At 38.1% G+C, this 25,163-nt stretch overlaps 1 protein-coding gene across 1 annotated transcript in view; it reads right to left on the minus strand.

The window, feature by feature from the left end:
- Positions 1-5,271: 5,271 nt before the first annotated feature.
- The window catches only part of CEP162 (centrosomal protein 162), a 45,053-nt gene continuing 25,161 nt past the window's right edge, over positions 5,272-25,163 (minus strand). The window contains exons 14-27 of the mRNA XM_030447613.1: positions 24,141-24,283; positions 23,133-23,360; positions 22,339-22,476; positions 21,290-21,402; positions 20,407-20,515; positions 19,969-20,095; positions 18,905-19,068; positions 17,289-17,393; positions 15,986-16,210; positions 13,859-14,523; positions 12,693-12,834; positions 10,136-10,234; positions 7,108-7,242; positions 5,272-5,661 (exon numbers count right to left, since the gene is read on the minus strand). Coding sequence (XP_030303473.1) covers positions 5,443-5,661; positions 7,108-7,242; positions 10,136-10,234; positions 12,693-12,834; positions 13,859-14,523; positions 15,986-16,210; positions 17,289-17,393; positions 18,905-19,068; positions 19,969-20,095; positions 20,407-20,515; positions 21,290-21,402; positions 22,339-22,476; positions 23,133-23,360; positions 24,141-24,283 — 2,612 coding nt within the window. The 3' untranslated portion in view covers positions 5,272-5,442. The remainder of the gene's footprint in view (positions 5,662-7,107; positions 7,243-10,135; positions 10,235-12,692; positions 12,835-13,858; positions 14,524-15,985; positions 16,211-17,288; positions 17,394-18,904; positions 19,069-19,968; positions 20,096-20,406; positions 20,516-21,289; positions 21,403-22,338; positions 22,477-23,132; positions 23,361-24,140; positions 24,284-25,163) is intronic.

Consider the following 25,163-nt stretch of genomic DNA (forward strand, 5'->3'; position numbering starts at 1 on the left):
CAGACAAAAACTACTTTGCTGTTGCCAATAGAGTTACTATATGCAAATGATTGTGGTATGTTAAGCTGCTTATGCTTTTTGGCTCTTTTAATGGCCCTTTCTTGACTAGTGGGCCAGTGAAGGTCTAGCAGGCTTCCAGCTCTTGAGAGGACCAACTCCAAAGGCACAGCTGAGCTGCACTTGCTCCATTTTCTTTGTGCTCCTTTGGGCTGATGTTGCAACAGCAGCTGTTCTCCCAGTTGAAGGTTTGTTAAGGGACTGGACAGGTATAGTGGCAACTTTATTCCTATTACAAAATGCCAATTACTTTTTAGAGAAGGAATAAGGTTCTGCACCTTAGCCAGTACTGAAATTATGTTTCAGCTTTCTTCAAGAGATGGGTAACTAAGAGTGAAATGGTTTTAGGGCAAGCACGTAGGATTCAGAGGAACCAGGACCAAATCCTTTGCTTGATTTGGAGTAAGAGTGCTCTGAAGGAAGTTGTTAATAAACCTAACTTGTGGATTCAAGCACTTGTGCCTAGCTGGATTTTCTTGAAACTAAACTATTTTGTGTACCACGTGTTTGTGGCAGAGTGAAAATGTAGCAATGGTCTCCTGGTACATTCTTCAGGTGCTTAAACACTGAATTCATTCTTCCTTTACCTGACAAAGATAAAAAAATTGTGAACGGAATTCACAAGGAGGGGGGAAGAACTCAAGGAGGGGGGAAAAGATCTTGTTTTCCTTTCCTGTGCACTTATTATAAACCATTTATACATAGATTTCCTGCTTTCAAATGCAATTTGAAACAGATTTCTTTTTTAAACTAGCAGATCATTGAAAACAGTTCCCAAGAGAAGTCTGAAGTGAACCCTTTCACACATGAGCACAGCTCCATGGGTTGCAAGGTGGGTCTCCAGTATTTGCTGCATGTGCAGAAAAAGTCTCCTTTTACAGTAAGAACTTAACCAGGAGCATTCAATTGTAGCTGTCACCTTCCCTTTTCCCAAATTAAGAGATTTGGGAAATCTGCCTTCTGAATGTGGCACCTCAAGCAACTATTAGCTGACTAAGGGTTATGCTTTTGTCCTCACTGAAGCTCAGTATTGTTCTAGCTAACAAGCTCAGAGCCTTCTACTAAATGTGGCTTTTCTATTTCTGGATGAGTGAGCTGCCCTCAGTGATGTCTGATCTATTATTTTTTTTTATTATTTTGTTGTGCTTGAAAAGAGAGATGCTGCTTAAATGAAGGGAAAATCTGTGTAAAAGAAATATGGTTTCTTCTGCTACTGAGAAATGTAAGTTACTCTTAAAGCACCTAAAACTAGGTTTCAGAATAATGAAGATCTGGTTTTAGAAGAAAAAAAGCTTGCTACTCCCAGTGGGCTAACCTAAGCTTTGCTTAAGTCTTTTTGGGTTTTTTGAACATGCAAAACTGCTACTTCAGGGAGAAAGGAGAAGTATTGGTGTATCTGGATGCTGGTGACACTTCAACCTGGTTGACAGATAAGTAACAAAACGATTAAGGGATTTTACTAACTTAATTTACAACATATTTGAGTTGTATTCTTATGTGCTTGTGAAGCATGTATTACTTCTGTAACGGGGTATTTAAGTGTTTGGTTCTGTTCTTCCCTGATGGTTCTACTTTTCCCCTCTTATCTCCCTTCTGTATTTGAAGTTCTTCACAGTGCTTTTTACAGTAAAGGAGCCTGCCTTTTCCTGCTCCACAGCTCCCACACGACTTCAGAAACTGTGGCAACAATAGAGTCATTCACATTTTTGCTCTGACTCTGCATTAGAGCAGAATCAAAGACAAACTTTCTGCAGCTTTTGAAAGCAGTTATTTTAAAGCTTTTTTTGTTGTTTTTTTTTTGTTTTCCTTTTAAAGCACTAATAGGCATGGATTTTCCCTCAGAGGAAAGGTGACAGGCATAACAATCAGCTTTATGAAAAACTGTTTAAAAAAAATCTTCCATCTTTTCCTAGAAAGCCAAGTTGGTTCATAATGAATGGAAAGTGTTTTGACCTTCCTTTCAAAGGGTAATCCTTAATAAAAAATATTCTGAATTTAATGGAGTTTGACAGACCAAGTAGTCAGAAAACTTGCAATAATTCTGTTTTCAGAGAGCCTTTTCTCAAAATTCACTATAAATGTGAATATTTACTATACCTGTGGGAAATTTAACTTCATGGAGAGTCCCCCCAAGATAAATACCTATGTTTACATAAACATGTAATTGAATTCTGTAATAACTTACTAGGTCATGTTATGCATTCCACTTTTCAAAGCTGAATCTTTGTGAAATGTTATTCTGTGTAAACACTTTTTAGCTGTGTACCTTTTAAAAACCAAAACAATCAAAAGGCAAACCAAACTCTACAACCTAAAATCAGAAAGTGCCTGCTTATAAAGAGAAATAGAAAGGTAAACACTTGAAGTTCTCTACTAAGATCCAGTGATCTACACTCTCTGATGCTAAAAGGTTAAAGTGATGTGTGTTTGTTATGCAACTTAGTGTTTATGAACTGGGGCAGCAGAACTTGAATAATAGTTATGCTACTCTGTGGTTAAAAGAACCCCACAACACCCTCCACGAGCCACTGGCAAAAGAATTCAAATGTGCTTCTCCCCTTTCTCCTGGCACTGAAAGGTGAGAAAGCTAAATAAATCAAGTTGAGATATTGCAGAGCTGAACTGAACATAGTTGCCTCAGGTATGGAAAGGGAGCAAGGACGGCACCGAGCCAGAACCTTTTGCTACACATGTCCAACAAAATCAAGAGTTGGAGGCCTGTGCTTTCTTATTTTTGGCTAAGAGGCTTGTAGTAAGCAGCAGGAAAGACCAAACATTACCCAAGTGCTCAAGAGGACTCCGTTCAAAAGAGTCGTGGCAGCACTTGATGCATGGTCTCCCTTTGTTTCAGAACTGGATTTGCACAGCTGGTGCTCGCACACAGCTCTGTTTTCCCTCTTTTTCCAAAGCAGATTAAATACTAAGAGATAGTGGCAGACTTAAGAATGTATTGTGTACTGTCAAATAAAGTCTTCATGCATGATAACCTATTTAATTTGTTATATGAACAAATCTGACATTTCAGAAAACATGAAACAGAGCACGCTGCTTATGTCTCTGCCACAGATGCCATGCTGAGATCTGATGTTCTTCTGTACACCCAATTTTGCTCTCTTGAAACAAACAAGTGTCTTTGTAATCTGGGTCACTGAGTCACCTAGCCAGCTGCTCACGTGGTTGCCTAAAAGCTTTAAGCATGACAATTCAAATTATTGTACTCCAGCTGCTTTGCAGTAAACAAATGAATTCCAGATAAACGTATGGCAATGATGCAAGGGAATGATATTAAAGTCTTTTAATCAATTCATTGTAATGCCTCTTGGAAATGCATGATGAAATAGTAAGGAAGAAGAAAAGGAAAATGGTACAAAAGGAGTATTTAATTCTGTTACTGTCTGAAAGATCCCACTGAAAGCAGCCAGAGCTGGTGACCTGTTTTGTCAGCCTCTGCTCCATTTCAGGGTATTCCTCTTTCTTGAGTGTACAGCTACATAAATACATAGGGAAAAACATGGTCCCTAGAAGTAAAACAAACTCAGAGAATTTACTTTGAAATTTAATTCAAATAGATAAAACAGCATTTTGCTGATACCTGAATGTGAGAATTTTAAAGGGTGTTTGAATGAACTCTATGAATGCTAAAGCAATACTTTCTTGATGACCTAAGGATTATACATTTGGAGTATTTTTTTTATATTGCAGCAAATAGAAATGCTTCCCCTAGCCCTTCCTGTCCCAGGCAGTGCCCTCTTATACTTACAGCCAGGACCTGGGCCCCTCTGAGAACACAATGGTCGCTGTCATTTCAAAAATCTTACTTCAGATCACGTGCTTTAATACATTGTTACGTATATAGCAAACTGTACAGGAAATAAATAAGTTTCAATTACTCAGTTTTATCCTTTTCATTTGCAAACCACTCACAAATCAAGAAAATACAGCATCTTTACACATAGCTCTTCCTTTATATACAAAGCATTATTGTATTTACATGTTTTATGATACTAATACTTCATTACTGGGGGACAAAACATCCATACTAAAAATATCTGAATATGAAGCAACCATGATTACTATATTGATTGCTTTCACTTTGTGTGTGTACATGCTTAAAAAAGCCCCCAAACAATCCTTGCACTGTTGATTTCTGTCTGTGCCTATATGGAATAATTTGTTAGACTATTTTGTTCTTTATCCAGGCTCAGTCACGTGCTTGTATAAGCCAAAATGCATGTTTACTGCTGATCCCTGAAGAAGAATGACACATAAATACATATACACAGAGCTGAACTGCATCACATTTGACTTAAATGCTAGCTTTGACCCATACTACAAGGACCTGAAGAGTACATTCTAGCTTTATCTTCTCTTTGCCCTACATAAAAGTTGTTTGTCCAGAACCTCAGTACATGTGCTGTGGAATTCTTAAGAACTTCCCCTGTTGAGGCTTCAAAACTAGTAATTTCATGATTTTAATGTCTGAAAAACCTGTCATTTAAGCTACCAAATAGCAATCTCCCTTGACTTTTCCTTACTACGATCTGTCTTACTGGTTCTCCTTTTTCTGTCCTCTTAGCAGCAGGTTTTTCATGGGAAAAACCTCCCCAGTCTCCTCTCTGGGGCAGGTAGCCCCAGTGGCTTCAGTAATTCCTAAGGCTACACTTTCTAGACTGCTTTTTCCTTCCTGCCCAGCTGGTCCATCTCTTTTCTGAAACAAGGGAACGAGACCTTAGCACTCCAAGTTCCATGTTAATGATGCAGTAAGCAATTGCTCCTGTGCTGTCAGGCTTGACCCTTATGTGTGTAACTCTAACAGGGTGTGAGAGGGAGAAGGGAATGGTCCCTCTAACATTGAGAGGGGTCTTGAAGATATGGGAAGGAACATTTTATGAATTGGAGGAAGAGAAGCAAAATTTTGGAAAAAAACCCAGATTTTCATGTTCTGCCAAATGAAAATAACCCCATATACTAAAAATACAAGCCAAACAGCATATTACTCAAATTTTTGTCCACAAAGGAATTACTGTAAGTTATAAACAGAAGTTAAAAATATTCAGGTATATTCTGCAGTATCTGAAAAAACACTAGATGGAATTTCTCAATGGTAAATGAATATATAGAATAACCCCAATGAATGCATAGAATAAATAATAAATGAACTTACAGAATATTTAAAAATACATGTAACTATTCCTTAAGAAATAAAAGACAATATGATTGGGGTGTAATTTGCTCAGTGCAAATATACCCTTGGACAAGGGTAGGTTCCAGATAAGAGCAGAATGGAACCCAATTTACCAGTGTTATATCCATGATTTTTAATAATATTTTATTTATATAACTTTGAGTAATAAACCCCTTTCTCTCTAACCAACTCCTACCTAATCAGGTCTTCCAGCAGCCGCCTGTCACGCTGCATCCCCTGGGATCAGGTGCAGGGATAACAACCCCTTGTTTCTGCAGCTCCCGTAGAACATCCAGTATCGAATCCAGTTCCACCCGGAACCTCTCGAGTTCCCGGTTCTTGCGCTGCGCCAGCCTGCGCCACTTCTCAGCCTCCTGACTCTGCCTCCCCTCGCTCAGAGCCTGCGGGAGTTGGGCTGCCTGAAAACCAGAAACAAGTCAAACACTCGGCCAGAACTGCCCCCGGGCAAACCCACGCCACTTGGTTACATCTGATGCTCGGTCTCAAAGCCCAGTGCTCGCTTTAAGTGGAAATAATTTGTTCTGAATGTAACAAAAGTAATTCCAATAGCAATAAATTACTGTCAAGATTTGCACTGGTGACAGAGGGGTAGAATCTATTCCTGACTGGTGAGCCTCAGGAAAATTTAGCTTCTCCTCGCCAGAGCACCAATTAAAAATTTAAATATTGAAGACAAAGCTGAGAATGTAACATAACACCCTCTGTCATCAAAATTAACCTTATAAATTGCTATTTAAATGTGTTAATTAAAAGAACACTCTGCATGAGAAAGAAACCAAATCTAACGTATTCTGGACTACTACTGGACTTTTTAAAACCAGAAACTTCAATACACAAAGGTCTGAAGCTCCTGCAGATAAAAGCTGGTATTAATTTTGACATGAATCCATGGCATAATCCTATTAAATGACCCCAAATAAAAAAAACTGGGTAATTTCACAACGTACCAAAATCTCCATACTGCTGTTTATTCTAATAGAGTCTTTAATGAATGCTCTACCAGCTAAAGGCCATGATTATTGCATTTGTAGTTTGATAATAAAGATAACCTATTATTTCCTAGTTCAGCAATTAGTTTTTCTACATTGCTCCCTTTCATCATTGTTTGGGGGATGTTGTTCTGTGCCCCACTGCAGATGATGGAAGGTAAAAGAATAGCACAAAAAAACCCCCCAAAGCTTCAGACATAACAAGGCTGGTAGCACCAGGAAAGATGAAAGTACTTAGAACTAGTTGGTGTGTATACTATTATTTCTATTTTTTTACAAAAAAAGATTAATTTGGTGGTGAAAGATCACAGACTAGGAAGCAGCAGATACTTTGCAGAAACAGTAAAGAAATCTTCACATTATACAAAAGCAAACAAATACCATCAAAAAAGTAACTGTATTACAGTTGCCTTTAGCAGAACAGAATGTGAATAAATTGGTAGAGACCAATAAAGTGTGGAGACATTTTTTAGCTTCATCATATTTACCCTCAAGTTTTGTTTCAAACGTTTTAATTCTTCTATCCCCCCAAAAGCAACTATGTTTGTTTTAGCTGAAGGATCATTAGTTTTCTCAGCAGCAGCAGTAAGATAAATCAAAAGAGGCAAAGTTGCTTCTTTCTATCAGCTGATTCCTGAGTCATGCACAAGTTATCTCAATTACCACAGCAAGAACATGAGAGCAAGGACTCCATCTACATTCTGTTGCATCTGGAGGCATCAGAGACAAAACCATGGCTGGATCAAAAAGTAATTGCCCCCCCTGCAGCATGAGCTAAATGAGCCTGTAATAATGAAATTACAGTTAAAGAGATCAACTGCTCTTAAGAATAAATGCAGATGTACCCTGGTGTACCTTTTGAATTTCTTGCTCTCTTTCTGCATGTCTGGTTTCTATATGCTTGATTTTCTTCTCCAGACACAAGAAATGCTTCATTTCAGGGCTCTGGCTCTCCTTAGCCTCTCTGAGTTCTTCCAACAATTTTGTCACCTACAGTTGGAAAGAATTGAAGAAAATTGCTATCACTGTGTTAAGTAGTGGCTAAGACAGATTCCTTTCATAGTGTATTTGAATAGCTTAATCATTCCATTCAAAAGCTGCAGAAAGGGAAACATAAAAGATATCTGTATTCACCAGCTTGAACAGGGGCTCTGGGACTTGGACTGGGATCTTTGATTTGTAAGGAGTAGCCTGAGGGTATGAAACTCTAGTCCTTTTTGATAAATCCAACCCTGTTCATAATATGTGATGAGGTGATTACTGACAGTCAATTTTTATACTTGTAAACATACTAAAAAAATAATAGTTGGGGTGGTTCAGCCTGGAAGAGGCACTGGGGAGACCTTACAGTGGCTTTCAAGTATGTGAAGAGGGCTGGGGAGGGACTATTTACAATGGCATGGCGTGACAGGACATGGGGAAATGGCTTTAAACTGGAAGAGGGTAGAGTAAGGATGGGCAGTAGGAAGAAACCCTTCCCTGTGAGGGTGGTGAGACACTGGCACAGGTTGGCCAGAGAAGTGGCAGACACCCCATACCTGGGAGTGTTCAAGGCCAGGTTGGATGGGGCTTTGAGCAGCCTGGCCTAACGGAGGTGTCCCTGTCCATGCCCATAGGTGATCTTTAAGGTCCCTTTAAGGTTCAAAACATTCTATATTTCTGTAAATAGCATGATTAGATGTTATTACACAATCCCTTCTCACACCCTGGATAAAGAGAAACTATAAAACGTACCAGTGTATTTCTAAGGAATAAGTTAAAGAGATGTGCAGATGCACATTATTACAAACCTCCTTTGGTCTAATAATTCTCAGGTCAAATCAAATCAAATCTATCAAGACTTACAACAGATTTCCTGAGCTCATCTCAAGTAAATAATTAAATCCAAGAAAAACTTATGTAGGAAAGATGTTATGAAGGGAAAAAAGCTTCAGGATAACAATGGCTCCATATATTTTGCCAGAAACAGAACTATATTAAATAAAAAGCAGTGTTACGTGCAAGCTATGTTATATAGTTAAAGGAAAAGATCCACGAACAGCATATCCCAATAGCTATCTTTCAGTGAGCCTCACAAAAGATGTTTGCCTTATCTGAGGTACCACCATTTTAGACAGTCCTACTAAAAATTGTAGTGCTTTTCCCTATCACAACTCATTACATTTGCAGGTTTGGTTGCCTTCTTTTTTTCAGCTAAAATTATCAAACCATTTAATGCTTAAAATGTATTTTAAGACCAGCAGAGAGTATTACATAAAGCAATCATACTTAGAGGGTGACAAGCAAGATTAAATGTCCATTACAGAATATGAGAATCCTTTTTAATAACTTTTGAAGGTTAATTACTGTGTTATCAAAATGCAATTAAAATTAGCAAAGTTTCTACACCAAGGAGATGGTGAATTAAGCACAGGCACAATGCTAAGACAGGCTACATTCTCCTCCTGACCAAGAGGAGACAAAAAGAACATCAGCGTTTTAAGAATGACAAAAGCAGAGCCAATAGTTAAGAAGCTTGAGCTTAAAGACAGAAATTTTACACAATATTAACCCAAAAATGAAAACATGAACAACTCTAATGTTTAGACTACGTTAACAGTAGAAGTAGAAAATTAGGAAAACCCAAGATACCTCTCAAACCAGTGAATTTCAGAAGAACTATTACAACTAACCTTCTCTTTAGAGACCTCAAGTTTCATAGATATCAAAGGAGAAAAGCAAGAATATAATTGCCTAGGTCAGTTGTATAGCAATGAAGGTTGAAAAAAGGAAGGCTTTATCTGAAGAAGGAATCTGAAAACAAAAATTAAATATCCTATTTTAATAAAGAAAAAATCCTGTGGCCTATTTACTGTCCCTCACAACTCTCAAAGAAGAGGTCAGGAATGCTTGGATTAACCTGTTGATCATTTTTCATACAGCTGTCAGACAGTTCTAACTTCTTACTACTAATCATTAATAGTGATGATCACTGTAGTAATGATAACAATACTAGTGATAATGCCAGAAATACTACGACTAATAATGGCAGGTCAAAGTTCCACCTTCTGAGCTATGTTTTTTTGTTCATATAGAAAAATATATAGCATTCTCAGGTAATAATTGGTAGGAGCAATGACAAAGATACCCTTTCTAAAACTTATTTCATAGAATCATAGAACTGGCTGGGTTGGAAGGGACCTCAGAGATCATCGAGTCCAACCCTTGAACCACTGTTGCGGTTGCTAGACCATGGCACTGAGTGTTACATCCAGTCTCTTTTTAAATATCTCCAGGGATGGAGAATCCACCACTTCCCTGGGCAGCCCATTCCAATGCTTGATCACCCTCTCCGTAAAGAAATTCTTTCTAATATCCAACCTAAACTTCCCCTGGCACAACTTAAGACCGTGCCCTCTTGTCTTGTTGAAAGTCGTCTGGCAAAAGAGACCAACCCCCCCCTGGCTACACCCTCCTTTCAGGGAGTTGTAGAGAGTGATGAGGTCTCCCTTGAGCCTCCTCTTCTCCAGGATGAACAGCCCCAGCTCCCTCAGCCTCTCCTCATAGGGTCTGTGTTCGAGTCCCTTCACCAGCCTGGTTGCCCTCCTTTGGACCTGCTCCAGGACCTCGATATCCTTCCTGAACTGAGGGGCCCAGAGCTGGACACAGGACTCGAGGTGTGGCCTCACCAGGGCTGAGTACAGGGGCAGAATCACTTCCTTGGACCTGCTGGCCACGCTGTTCCGGATACAGGCCAGGATGCCATTGGCTTTCTTGGCCACCTGGGCACACTGCTGGCTCATGTTCAGCTTCCTATTTTTTACATATCATTTGAGATTTTACAAAGATGAAAGTGAAACCTCTTTTATTTAGCAAGGTAGCCCCAACCCAAATATAAAGATACCTCTTTTTGTAGAAGTTCCTCTCTCATTTGTGACAATAGAAGGGCTTCCTGCCGTGTCTGTTGTTCACTGATCTGTTCTTGGAGATGTTTTATTAATATCTGCAAAAATGTTAAAAAATAGTTGTCATTAACACGAATACCCATGACAACATGTGAAGAGCTAGACAGGAAAAATACACCAAGAATACAATCAGTATGGTAGTACTACAGGTCTAAGTGATGCATGGATTAACAATACTACCTCTAACACATGTGCATCCTCTACATATACTGTTAAATAGCACATATGTACATATACAGGATATGAAAACAAGTCTTAATTTTCAATTTACTTTCCTCAGTTAAAAAAAAGTTCTGAAACAATCTGAATGCAATAGGTCTTTATACTAAATGTAAAAAATCTCCCAAAATTTTAAAGCACAGATATAATCACAGGCCTGGCTCCTCACTGGGGACTTTAACTACCCTGATACCTGCTGGAGATACAACCCAGCATGGGATAAGCAATCCAAAAAAGCTTCTTGGAATGCAAGGATCACCTGCCCCCAAGCTCAAGAGCAGCCCCTCTGAACAAGCAGGAAGTTAGGAGGCCTGCATGAATAAATAAGGAACTCCTGGCAAAACTCAAACATAAAAAGGGAACACACAGATGGTGGGAAAAAGTACAGAAAGCATGGGAGCAATAGAGACACTGTCTGAACATGCAGAGCCCTGGTTAGAAAAGTCCAGGCCCAGGTGAATCTGGTGAGAGTGGCAAAGGCAACAAGAAGGACTTCTATAAGTACCTGGATGGCAAACAGAAGAATAGAGCAAATTTGGAGTATTTGATGGATGGCATGGGGGCCCTGGTGACCCAGGATATGGAAGAGACTGAGGTACTGAATGCCTTATTCACCTCAGTCTTCACTAGCAAGACTTGGCCTTCAGGAATCCAAGGCCCCAGAGACTAGGGACAAGTCTGGAATGAGGAAGATACACCCTTGGTCAAAGAGATCTGGTCAGGGAATCCTTATGCAAGCTGCACATACATACGTCCGTGGCCCTCAAGAGTTGTAACCATGTGTGCTGAGGGCAAATGTCACTCTTACCCTCAAAATGGGCAAGAAGGAGGATGCAGGGAACTACAGGCTAATCAGCCTCACTCCCCCTGGGGAAGCAATGGAACAACTAATCCTGGAAACCAGGCAGACACAAGAAGGACAAGAAGGTGATCAGGAGCAGCAAGCATGGATTCACAAGCATGGATTCACAAGTGATGCTTGAGCACTCTGAAAACCCTCTGTGATGAAATGGCTGGGCTGGCACATGAGGGGAGAGCAGGGAACATTGCCTGGACTTGAACAGCAAGTCTTTCAGCACTGTCTCCTGAAAGACCCTCATAGAGAAGATGATGAAGTGTGGGTGGGATAAGCAGATAGTGAGGGGGATTGCAAACTGACTTAAATGTCTGAGCCAAAGGGTGGCAATGAGTGCAATGAAGTCCAGTTGGAGGCCAGCAGCTCAGCTGTGTGGTGTGTAGAATTGTCATTTCTGGGTCAAATCCTGTTCAACATCTTCATTAATGGTCTGCATAATAGGTCAGAGTGGAGTCTGAACAAGTTTGCTGATCATATAAAACTGGAAGGCATGGCATGATAGACTAGAGGGTTGTGTTGCCATCCAGGGCGTCCTCAACAGGCTGGAATAATGGACTTACACAAATGTAATGAATTTCAACACAGGAAATGCAAAGTCCTGCTCCTGGTGAGGGACAACCACAGGCATCAGTGTGCCAGGGGCCACCCAGCTGGAAAGCAGCTATGTAGAAAAGGACCTGGGCATCCTGGTGGATACCAAGCTGACCAAAAGGCTAATGGCATTAGTATGAACATTGCCAGCTGACTGAGGAAGGTGGTCCTGCCCCTTAGCTCAGCTCTGGTGAAGCCACACACCCAGTGCTGTGTCCAATTCTGGGTTCCCCAATGGAAGAGACATGGAGCTATGGGAAAGAGTCTACAAAAGGACACTAAGATGATGAAGGAACTGGATCTCTCTCACATAAGGAAAGTCTGAGAGAAGGCTGAGAGAACTGCAACTGTTTAGCCTAGAGGAGAGAAGCTCAAAGAGGATCTCAGAATCAGGCTCTTTCCAGTGGTATCCAGTGACAGAAGCAGAAGCAAATGCCACCAGCTGAAATACAGGTAGTTCTGTCTGAACACAAGAAAAACTTCCTTACTGTGAGGGTGACTATGCACTTGCTTAGGTGTCTAAGATCAAAGAAGTTATGGAACCTCCCTCCTGGGAGATACTCAAAAGCCTTCTGGCGTGGTCCTGAGCAGCTGGCACTAAGTGACCCTGCTTGAGCAGGATAAGATGTGATATTCAGAGAGCAGGATAAAATGTGATATTCTGAATGCCGTTCCAACCTCAGTCATTGTGTGATTCTGTAAATATAGTGGCATGGGGCCATGTTTTAAACAATTGATTCTACTAAAAGAAAGATAAAGTTTGTTGTAATCTAAAAAGAAATAACTTTAACAGCTAACTACATGTGATGAATGCATTTCTTGTATCTTACCTCTTGTGCTGAAATTCTGTTGTTTAGTTCAGCTACTTTAGAAACAGAATGCTCCTTTGCATGCTGGCAAATGATCCTCTCCACTTCCCTCTGATGGGAAGCTTTCAAAGATGCAATGTATTCTGCTGTGTCTTCCTGTATCCTGAACAGTGACAGGAAAATAAGATATAGTAAAGCAGCTACAGACAGTTTTTCAAAAATGTGGCAGCTTCTCACTTTAATATACAAAGTATCAAAAACATTAAAGGCAGCCTGTATGTAAAATTTCATTAAAAAACCTTGCAAGATAACATCACAATTAGTTCTACTGCTCTAGAAAGATCATAGAACAGTTTGGGTTGGAAGGGACCTGAAGGATCATCTTGTTCCAACTGCCCTGCATGGGCAGGGACACCTTCCACTGGACCAGGTTGCTCAAGGCCCCATCCAACCTGGCCTTGAGCACTTCCAGGGAGGGGGCAGCCACAACTTCCCTGGGCAACCTGTGCCAGTGTCTCACCACCCTCATGTTGATGTCAGGGTGAGAAGCCATCAACATTGGGTATGTGTCTCATTTAACCAGAGTTAGCTAGAATACAGAAAATTTGGCCAGTCTAGTTTTTTTTTGCTCCTCTTATAAAAAAGAAAAGAGAAAAAAGGTTATTTTTAAATCATAATGCAGCTGTCCTATTTCAGGTGTGTATTTCAGAATAGAATATGTTGCAATCTAAACACACCAGTTTCCTTTACTTTGACTTTGAAGGGATCTAAGGGAGAGCAGGTGAAGTGTGAAGTTCCTACAGTTGGTCAAGAAAATCCCACTGAAAACATACCCTAGTTTGAAGGGAAGTATATGTATCAAATATGCTATACAACACAAAGCATCTAAAATGCAATTATCTATACTGAGATCTTTTTACTAAAAACCATAATGAACTGCAGCATTAATAAGAAAGATTAATCAGGCTTACTTGTAGAAAGAATCATAACAGTGCACTGCTATTAAAAACCCAGAAACCAAAAAAACCAAAACCAAAACCAAACAAACCAAAAACCCAAACAGCAAAACTGAAATGTACAGAGAACATCAGCCAAGTATAAGCTGGTTCCACACACAGCTGACATGTCAGCATGTTTTTCCATCAACATTTTAACAAAGTTTATAAAGGAACACATTGGGCATTTACCTTCGTATGTTATTTTCGGAATAAGCCATTGCTGCTTGAGACTTTACCCTCTGCTGGTTCATTTCTAGAGACAATCTTTCTAGTTCTTCTTTCAGCTGTGCATTTTCTTGCAGAACTTCTGAGAGATTAGAATCAGAAAAGGCACATGGCTGGTATATTTTGTCATTGTTGATAATGCTTCGAAAGGGTTCACTGTTGCTGGAATTCCTTTCATCTGAGGTATTCTTTTTCAGGATCTCTGTTGAGTTTTCCTTATTATCATTTCTGTTTCTCAAATTATCATCTGACAACATCACCATCCTTTCTTTTTGAAGTTTCTCTACAGTTTTTGTAAGGTCTTGTATTTCTTTATTTTTGGTGACCAGTTCTTCATTTAGCTTCAGCAGTCTGTCTTTTGTGTTAGCTTGTTTCACCTCAGTGTCTTTGGCCTCCATGTCTTTATTATCCTTTTTATTTCTGAGTTTTAATTGGGAATTCTGACTTTTAAGGTTTTCAATTTCTGTCTGGAGGTTTTTAACGGTGATCTGATGGGTCTTCCTGAGATTCTGAAGCTCTTGTTCAAGTTCTGTTGAAATGGCTTTACCACCATTCACTTCTGGTGATTCACTCATAAATTTGTAAGCAAGTAGTTGTTCAAGCTCTGCAAGTCTTTGCTCATACTGTATCTAGGGGGGTGGAGGAGTGAAGAAAAAGCAGTTTCTTCAAGTGCACTTTTATTAGCTCTTCCTATTATTCTCTAAAGTTACTGCACATCTGAAGCAAGATTTTACATGATAGGATAGACATCAGCATTACTAACAACACTGCTCAATCAGCTCAGAAATCAGTGAGTGAAAAAATTATGGGAAGCAAACCTAAGTCTACTGTAAAACAGAATTACTCAAAATATTTATGACAAAAACATTTACTACAAAGTAATGCTTACAATGCATGCAGTAACTATGAGAAAGAAATTAAATTAACAAGAAATTATTTCACAGCTGTCGCTTCAGAACTGCACTTCACATTTTTAAAAACATCTTAAATTTACTGGAACAGATTTTTATTTTTTACTTATTTCAGTATGAACATACAAGTACGAATTCAGAAAGACACAACATCTTTCTTCCTAATGAACTGAGGGAAACCTTAACACTTCCTAATAGCCTGGATAGCCTTGAAGAAAGCACAGGGAATTACTCACATGGAGAAAAGAAGGAACAACTGGCCAAGGTTTTCCTTTCCTGCTCATTAAGAACCTTTCTTTTCCTTGAAGTAAAATGCCAGACTTCCATGATTCCTAACACAAGTCTTAAGACTCACTATCATGTAATTTTGGAAAGAATGTTTTGTTCCCAGAGATTCCCTGCAGAAATCTCTAGACAGCAGCCCTTTGAAACCACAGCCTTTGGCTCAGCAAGGAGCTAGGTTAGCAGCTACTCTGACCCACAGAATGAAACCCTCATCTTAATTGTAAGAATTAAATTATTATGCCTCAAAAAACTGTCCTCTCAGCTTCAATACCATTTGAACAATTCAAATGATCCTTTTATCTTAGGTGCTGAAGCTACCAAAATTCTGGCTATAAATTGATGGAATATTTTTTTCCCTTGCATGTCACAGAATCATAGAATTGTGTTTGTTGGAAAAGACCTTCAAGATCATCACTTATAACTATTACCCCAGCACTGCCAAGTTCACCACTAAACCATGTCCCTCAGCACCACATCTACACACAGCTTAGATATTCCCGGGGATGGTGACTCCCTGGGCAGCCTGCTCAGTGCCTGAAGACCCTTTCAGTGAAGGTATTTTTCCCAATATCCAATCTAAACCTCTCCCAGCACCACTTGAGGCCATTTCCCCTTGTTCTATTGCCTGTTACTTGACCAACCCCACAACAACCTCCTTTCAGGTAGTTGTAGAAAGCAGTAAGGTCTCCTCTCAGCCTCCTTCAGCAGATCCTTGGAAGACTACTCCAGACCCTCACCTAAGATTCACTGACCTACTCTGGACTTGCTCCAGCACCTCAGTGTCCTTTTAATGAGGCAAAATGTAGTTTTTGCCTTCAGTTCTCACTGCTAGACCCCAGTAACCTTGTGATTGTTACTTGTGGAACAAACTACTCAACGATCCTCCAACTTTTACCTTTATTTTTTGAAATTGTTGTTCCATGGCACGGAGACTTTTTTTAGCTTCATCATCTTTACCCTCGAGTTCTGTTTCTAACTTTTTAATTCTTCTTTCCAAAAAATCAACTGTGTTTGTTTTAGCTGAAAGATCATTATTTTTCTCTGCAGCAGCAGCAGCATAAATCAAAGCAGGCAGGGAATTTGGATACCTTCTTTTTAGAATTCCTTCCATTTCTCTGATCTATCAAAAAGAAAATTAAGTCAGAAGTAAAATAAAGTTCTAATGAAAATTGAACTGAACTAAATTACAGAATGTTAACAAATGTCATCCACCTTACCTGGGCAAGAATGAAAACTACAGATGAATAGATTCAGATTTTTTTTTTACATGGTTTACATTTGTTATTGTTTGCAGAAAAGCAAGACTCATGATTGACTTGCATATAATAAAGTATTGCTCTGGTCTTCAGACTGTCTTACATCACACACTTTTATTTACTTTTTCAGCACTTTTGTATTATTATATGTTATTATTTATGGCTCTTAATGCTGGTGAAGTACTTGTTTCTTTGTTTTTTTCTTTGACTTTCACTCATGTTCTACTCCTTCCCAATTGTTAGAGAGATAATTTGTAACAGTCCTGAAAACATTATCCCAGTAACAGATTATGTGCCCTTTATTTTGTAGTCTGCAATAAAACAAAACTAACACTTTGCATGCAAGACTAATAAAATACCCCTCTTTTATCTGTGGATAAGATATTCTTCACATTAAGAGTACTGCAGAGGCTTTTTCCCATTTGTTCCATATTCCTACCAAATGCAGCTGCCACTTCCTAAAATTCAGAAAGGCCCACTTCTCTCTGACTTTTACTCAGTAGAGGCATGGATTTTAAGGTCTCTACTCCCTCATTTTCACGAGTCTTGCAGGAATCCAATAAAATTTAAACCCCAACTCTTGAATCAGCTTGCTTGAAATTGGTTATAATGTTAAGGGATTACAGAACATAGAGAGTCTTAGAAGATAACCAGCAAGTCTGTGTGTGCTGCTTTTGCCCTCTTACCTCTTTTCAGTAAACTCTATACAGTAGTTTAATGTTAAAGGATCTTAAGAGGGAAATATCAGTAAATACCTTATTAGAAAATAGTAACAGAATAGCTCTTTGTAAGTAAACAACTTTGTTTTGAGTGTTCCATAACACAAGTTAATTTATCAAAGGGCTTCATTTAATGCTTTATCCTTATGAAATGGCTGCTAAATGTTGTAAGAGACCTTATCTGAAAAAAAGTTAAACAAAACACAGCTCTACTATTGCATACCTGTCGCTCAAGATCCTGAATTCTTTTAGCATCTGCTGCTCTGTCTCGCAAACGTTTCTTCTGTTGCACACATTGATCTCCAGCTTCAGTTCTCAGCTTCTCTACCTACCCAATGTATGAGAAATAAATTGAAATATATACTCAGACATTGCCCTGTAATACACAAAAGTAAACATTTCAAACACACAAAATAGAATGGAAGTATTCTGTAACTTAAGAACTGGTAATATTAATTTCTGTAGTAACAGATTCTTGAGGTTCCTTAACTAAGTAGCAGCTTCTTCAGGCCACTTAAGGTCAAAGAAGCTGAAGCCATCCATAGAAACCCGGAAGAGAACTTCAGCTCTGGGACATTCTTGTCTTCAGACCAGTAAACCACCTTCTTTCTCCCATCCATCCAGTATGAGGGCTTGGTTAATAAGCCAAAGCACTACAGTGCATTATATGAATTCAAGGGGAGTTAAGCAAGTAGTTTGTGGTTTGCAAAGCTATGCTCTGTGATGAGCTATAGAAACAGCCAAAATGCAAAATTACTTTGTGACTAAATAAATGGATAGCTAACACTCCCATGCTCCCACTAAGTCTGACCACGAAGATTCAAATCTTTAATCTAAAATTGAATTTCCTAACTTTATCAGCCACTAAAGAGATATTACACTTTGTATCTTTGGAAGTATTCTTATCTTCATTTCTCTCTCAGTCTGGCATTGCTACAGTGTAAGTAATCATAGAATCACAGAATGGTTTGGGTTTAAAAGGATCTTAAGGATCATCTACTTCCAACTTCCCTGCCATGGGCAGGGAGAAAGTAATGCTTTTATACCAACATAATTTGTCTACTTTGATTGCCTCTAGTTTTTAATTGTTTTTAAACACAAAATCATGCTGGAAAATGGAAATAAAAAATTTTCTTTCATAGCAATGATATGCTCAGGAAAGTTTGACATGGTGGTGTTTAAGGGATCACCTCCCCTGGCTGCTCCTTCATAATAAGCATGTCCTTTCATCTGTGATGACTCCAGTAAAAAAAAAACCCATGCCAAATTATATTTTACAACTGGTATAACTCTTTATTTCTGTGAATCCAAAATCAAATCTGCTTAAAAGCAGGAGATGCAAGTTTCAGAATTATTCAAGATTCATGTATGCTTGCCTAATACTTTATGTGTTTTGGCTTTTTCCTTCCTCCTACATCAACCAGAGAATTTTTCTAGGCAAGATTTAGAACTGATGCATCAGAGAAAAAGTAAGTGCTGCCTATGCTATCATAGAGCAAAAAGAAGGAAGAGAATGATGACATAGCACAGGGATGTGCGAAGTTTTTCATGTAACAATGGACTTCCTTTTCTTAGTCAAGAAATTTCCAGGTTTTAAGGAAACATGTAACTTTTGTTCCTAGAAGCACCATCAAGATGCCCAATAGAAGCAAAACCAGGTTTTAAGCATTCTGCACTGGCAACTCTCACTGCAAATGCAGTATTATCAATTTTACATATATGGACACCAGATTTGATTTTAAAATTATGAAGAATTCATGTTTTTTCTTGAAAAATGGGAGTTAAAAAGACAGAATTACTATAACTTCCAAGTTCTTAGATAAAGCTAGATATTATCACCTCTAGTTTTAGTTTCTCAATTTCTTCCCTTGCATCTTTAAGACGGGCTGCATCTTTATCCAGAAGATCTTGATTTTCTGCATACCACTGAAGTCGTCTTTTTAAATTAGTGATTTCCTGTTTATATGATTCTTCCATAACTTTATATTCATAAGACTTCTCACCTGCAAGAATAAAAAAACACTTATTATTGTTTTATTAGTAATTATCTATTGAAAAAGTGATTAGTCCATACTTCTCAGCACATTTCATACATTTATACTTCTGACAATCATGTTACTGCAGTACAGTTTTAAAACCAGACCCTAATTAGGATTTTAAATGCAACAGTATTTGAAAAAACCCTTTTTTCTCTCATAGACAGTAGTACTCAATGGTTCACAGCCTACCACGGAAAGTATTTAAAACAGAATCTCAGGGTGATTTACTTATGATGGCATTCCAGTAAACAAATTTTCAGTAACAAATGGATGACAATATAGAGTATGTGCTTAGATACATACTGACCAAACTCCTCCCATTTAGGGATCAAGAATTTTGGGGAGACTTGGAGGCAAGTCCTACAGCTCTTAACACTTGTGATGCCTGGTACTGGAAGTGTTAGAGCCCAGTTTCTGGCCCTCTCTCATCAAGAGAGATAAAGTCAAATTGAAAAGAGTGAGTCCTGGTAAGACTGTTGAAAAAAAAGTCACAAGGCTCAAGGTACAGGTGAAAAATGGGCAAGCTCTAAATAGGAGACTAAGATGCAATCTAGTAAAACTATTTGTATGAAAAGTCTTCTCACATAAGTGGAATTGTTAACCATGCCCTGTGGGAGATGAATGATAAATCAAAATAAATAGCAATAAGGAGTTTGGTTGGATGCAAGAAAAGGATTTCAAACAGAACGCTAAAGGTACTGTAGCATGTCCTTGTCTCTACACTTGTGAGGTTTAGACAACATCTGGAAATGGTATAGATGAATTTGACTAAGTAATATTTGAATTAGAAAAAGTTTTAGTTATATATTTACTTAATGAAGCACAGACCAAGCAAAATTACTCAACAAAATGAGGGTGCTTTACCTGTTGCGATTGCAATCTGGACTTTTGCTAAATCTCTCTCCTTCTTTGCTTGTCCCAAGTCTACCTCCAGAGCTTGTTTATCTTGTTTGAGACGTTTTATCTCTTCTTGTAATTTATTTTCTTCCTTCTGAGTTTTACAGAACATGGGAAAACAAACTAAACACACACTGTCATACAAAAAACCTCAACAATCATTTTCATCATAAAATGACTAAATCCCAACAACTGTTCCAGACCTCAGCAGCAATGGGATTTCCTAATTTTGGCATTATTCTCAGGCTCTAGAAGAAGAGTTCATCTGATGAGACATTGGTGATACACAAGTATGGCAAATAATAGCATAGTTGAATACTCCCTTCATTTACATTATTAGCCTACAATATGGATGGTTATGTTTTTTGTAAGAACACATAAGATCAGGCTTGGCCAGACACCTACCCGTGCTGCTCGAAGTTCTGAAATCAATTCTGTGAAACTCTGATTTCTGGCTGCTTCAGAATCCTGCACAATCGATGACTGGATATTGTTAGTCTTCTCTATCTTTTCTCTAAATGGTAACAGCAAAAACATTTATGCAATGCAAGGACTTGCACTAACAGTGGCATAGTAAAAACCAAACACAACCTCCCCCCTAGTGGTATTACTTTGTATTTACTTTGTATTATTGAAGCATGTGCAGGCTTAAAACAAAGAAAGAAGCAACTATGCAGTATATTTATACCCCAAAAAACAACCTGTTAGGTAAAATCTGCTCACGTTGCAGACAGCCTGTTAGGAATACACAAGGGAGGAAACAAAACCTGCCTCAGTGGAACTCATTTGTGGCAAAGATTTGTAAATTAGGAATACACACAACTGCTAGGTTTTTTTTCCTTGTTGCAAGCATAAGATGCAAATCTTAACAGGACCTACAGTGCAGTGAATTTAATGGTTCCTCCACTACCAGGATCTCCTGTGGCCCCTGATCTGCTGTGTACCTTACAGCAGTATCAAAACACTTGGACATGTGAGCAGAGCCATCATACTGGAACAACTGTTGCATATGTATTATACCCTGATGTGAATACTTGAATTTTATTAGTCCCAAAATGGAAGATTACAGTCTTTCCACAGGTCTGCAAGAGCAAAAAAAAAGCCTAAGAATTAAATGGCCATAATCAACATAAATCAATTCTCAAAGAAAAAGGAAACGAAACACAAATCCAAGAAACACTGAAAAACATGCATTTGACAGACTCTGCAGTGATTCTTCCTAAGTAAAAATAATAAAACACAGCTGAAAACTCCAGGGATTTTAGATTGGGTGGTCAAATAAGCCTACCTTATGGCTACTAATTCAGACATTAAGCACTGATTTTCCTTAAACATTCGTTCCTCATTTTTTTTGTTTTGGATCTGTAGCTCTTTCGTTTGTTTGTACAACCTTTCATTTTCCTAAGACGAGAAAGAATTAAAGAATGTTCATTAATTACTGTTTCATCCAGTTCAAAACCAATTATCTATGACTTATATAGTTCCTCTACTGAAACACTAAGTATTTTGTAACTAAGTTTCTAAACTAGGTATCCATTTTCATTACCCTTATGCTAGAGTAGCATACAGTGACCTCTACATTTTTATCCAACCTCACCCTGGAGAGCCTATGTCATCTCCTCTACAAAGTTATCCCTATATTATATATAGGGACATATATATTCCTATAGAATATATAGAACTATATTCTAAAAGCCCATTGATGGAGGAGTGCTGACAGATCAGCACTCAGCCTGCCCAAGCTCCAGTCCTGTGGACACAAACCATTGCAGATTTGGGATATTCACAGCCACACTGGCAAGGCACTGCACCTACACCAAAAAATGCTGCTGAGCACCAAGTGGAAGCTGGTTACAGAAATCTATTTGATTTTACAGCTGCAGAAGTGTTCAGAAGGATTAACCTTGCATTATGTATTTCTACACTAAGTAATAAAAATCAGGCACACTAATAGCATTCCCTTGAAATCAGCTGCTCAGATCCCGTGAAAAACATCTTAAAATCAAATCCTGCCAATTTCTAATATTGCTTAAAAAGCCTAGTTTTTCTACTGTATTTGAGGCAAAAAGGTTGTGGTTCTTTATTGAACATAAAGCATTATCCCAGTTGTCAAGTGACTACTGCAAATTTTCACAATTTAGAACGTTTACATGGAATCAGCTAAACCTTAGCACAAACTAGACCATGTAGGAAATACTACAGAAATGTGCCCTTCCCACCTAAATTTAATATGCTTTTTAGATAGAAAGATAACATTTTTTAACAGAAAAGTAGTAACCATTAAACAATATTGTCTCTGAAACAGGACAGAACAAGTTAATATGCTGTGTTGCATACCTGTTGATAACCTTGAATAATGACCTCTTGATCTTCAATTTCTTTTCGTATCTGTGCCAGTTTTTCTTCAGTGACAGGAACTGTTTCTGTATGATGGGTCCATTTCTTTTCTTTAGTCTGCTCTTCCATGCTTCTTAACTTTCAGAAGGAAAGAGGCAGACAACTAATATAAAAATTCTGTTAGCAATAAGGAAATCTCTAGGAGACTACACTTTTATCATATAAGTAGGTCAATATTTTCATTCAGGTATGCAAGCAGAGCCAATCTTACTGGAGTTTTACAGAAGCATTACAAGAAAGTAACGAAGTATAAAAAGCTTGGGAAAAGTTAACAAAGTTTTACCCCCACTCTTCCATTCTTACATATCTGGACAAGAGGGAATAGGGGAATAATCCTGGGAATATGCCACACAGACAAAGCACAACGCTGAAAAATGTATCAAATAAATAAACAATATCTCAACATACAGTGCTTATCTATGTAGCAAGTGGCACCTGTTAATATTTTATTTTTTTAATGTAAGAATGAGTTAAATCTTCACAAAAAACCTGCTGCAGAACTCTCAAAATAGTGAACTAAAGGAACTTGGGATAACATAGTTTTTCTCTGCACAAAAAAAAAGATCATGTCTTCTAAGCAATACATGCAACAGTGAATAGGCATTTACAAACTAGCAGTGTGTGTGAAAATCTGGATTTTCAACTCATTAACAACTCATGTAAAATAATATTAATTTGTTTTTCAGAAGCAATGTTTCTCCCATACAGTAGTGGGATATGAGATGATAAAGTACCTTACTCTGAAGAACATAGTTTTCCTGACCCAACCGAGAGAGCTCTTTTCCATGCTGTGTTTTCAGTTCTTCTATCTTTGTCTCCATTTCTTTCTCTTTTTCTGAAACCATGCTGGTTAGCTGGTGAATCAAATCACGAGCTGCACTCAGGTCATCTTCTGCAACTTGCACTCGTTTTAGCAAATACAGTTCTCTATCACAACTTCTGACAGGAGAAATTGATAAATCCTAATGAAGAGGAAAATTCAGGGAATCATTACACTGAGCTGATTGTTAATCAAAAATTTATCAGTTTTATTTAACTGGCTTGTATCTTTCTTGGCAACTCCATAAAGCACTTCAAAACAAACCAGGACAAAACAAAAAACCAGCCCAAAATTCTAATAGCAAACCAACCTGCATTTACTTTTATGAGCTATTTTCTCATTTCTGAAATATGTATGAAGAACACAAGCCAGAAAAACAACAACAAACACCTCTCATAAGAAGACACTACACAGCTACCAGAATTATTCTGTCTTATTTTTTGAAAAGCAGTAATGATTTAGGTATTCAATTAATAATTTTTCATAGAGTTTATAAGGAAGAAGGAAAATCCATGATGATTCTATAAATATGCTATTAAATACTCAATGCAATGCAAATAGAAAGAAACCCCCAAACAGCAGTACTGTGTAGCACTCATAACAGAATACTCTTAATAAAAGTTTTATTTAAAATTCACCACTCTTCTACCACAAAATATGTGTTTTTTTAGAAATTACTAGGCATTCCAACTCTAAGTGTATAGAAACATCAAAGTAATAGAATAATTCATGCAACTGAAAAGCAGCATGATTATACTTCTGTATTTTAAAAAGCAAAACCTAGTGTGTGACTAAAGGGAAGTCTTTATTCAATATTTCAGCATTTGCTAATCTTGTGATGATTATTAAAAGTCTTGACAAAATAGGCTTGGAAAGCAGGTTCTACATACTATAATTAGGGGCATCACTGGTTATTACTTACATGCTGATACTGCCTGGAATAATCCCCAGCATGGTGTCCAAGATTATTAACATCTGATTGGCCAGACATAACTCTGCTAATATTCCCCTTAGAAGTTGGTTCATTTGTTGCAGATCTTGTTATCCTTGTAGCAAATAAGGTTTCTTCATTTAGGCAGACAGTAAAATAGAACAAAATGAAATTCAGAATTTAATGTCCTTTCAGAAAAATCTAGTCATGTGATATACCCCTTAGACATATAAATTAAGTATTCTACAACCAGAATTTTGAATTAAATATAGAAACTTGAGAACAATTAAACATAATGTCATAGTTATTAAACAATAAACTGATGACAAGAAAAAATAAAACCCAAGTGATTAACTGAAACAAGTAGCTGGATAATAAACTCTTCATGATACAGGTTTTCTGCTCAAGTAATGGCCAGGTCCCCAAATATACAGAAATACAACATATTTCAAGCTATGATGAAGGCAAGACACAGCAACTTTCAAAGCAGACTTCAAAGTGCTGATAGCATGCAAAACCATTCAACATATACTTGTTGCATCAAACAGTCACTTGGCTGGAAATTAAAGATTAGGAAAGTTCCCCCTAAAGAGTAACAAGTAATTATTCAGACCTTCATCTTTTGAAATACAGACAGCAAACTACAACTGTCAATTTATGTCTGTCTATAGCAATTTACACTAAGCACTCCTGCTTAGGAATGCTATACCTGAAATCAATTAGGCAATGATAATTTTCCACATTTAACACCTTTTACATTTTTCATACTATCCCCTCACAAAGGTGCTCCCTTAGCACTGATGATCAGGAATTGTTTGATTCAATTCTGTTTTCTTCCTCACTATTGAAGGCCCCTGCAGTATGCACCCCAGTGAGATGAACTTCTGGAGTCACCTGGAACTGCTATGGAGAACACTTAGAGCCAGAGGAGGGAAGAACATGTTTGAATGAGACCAGTGGCTTCATTTTCTCAGGATTTGTCATGCACTTCACAACCCCCATCTGGCTGTGCAC

The sequence above is a fragment of the Calypte anna genome, chromosome 3 (assembly GCF_003957555.1).
Source record: "Calypte anna isolate BGI_N300 chromosome 3, bCalAnn1_v1.p, whole genome shotgun sequence".
Classification (NCBI taxonomy): Eukaryota; Metazoa; Chordata; class Aves; order Apodiformes; family Trochilidae; genus Calypte; species Calypte anna.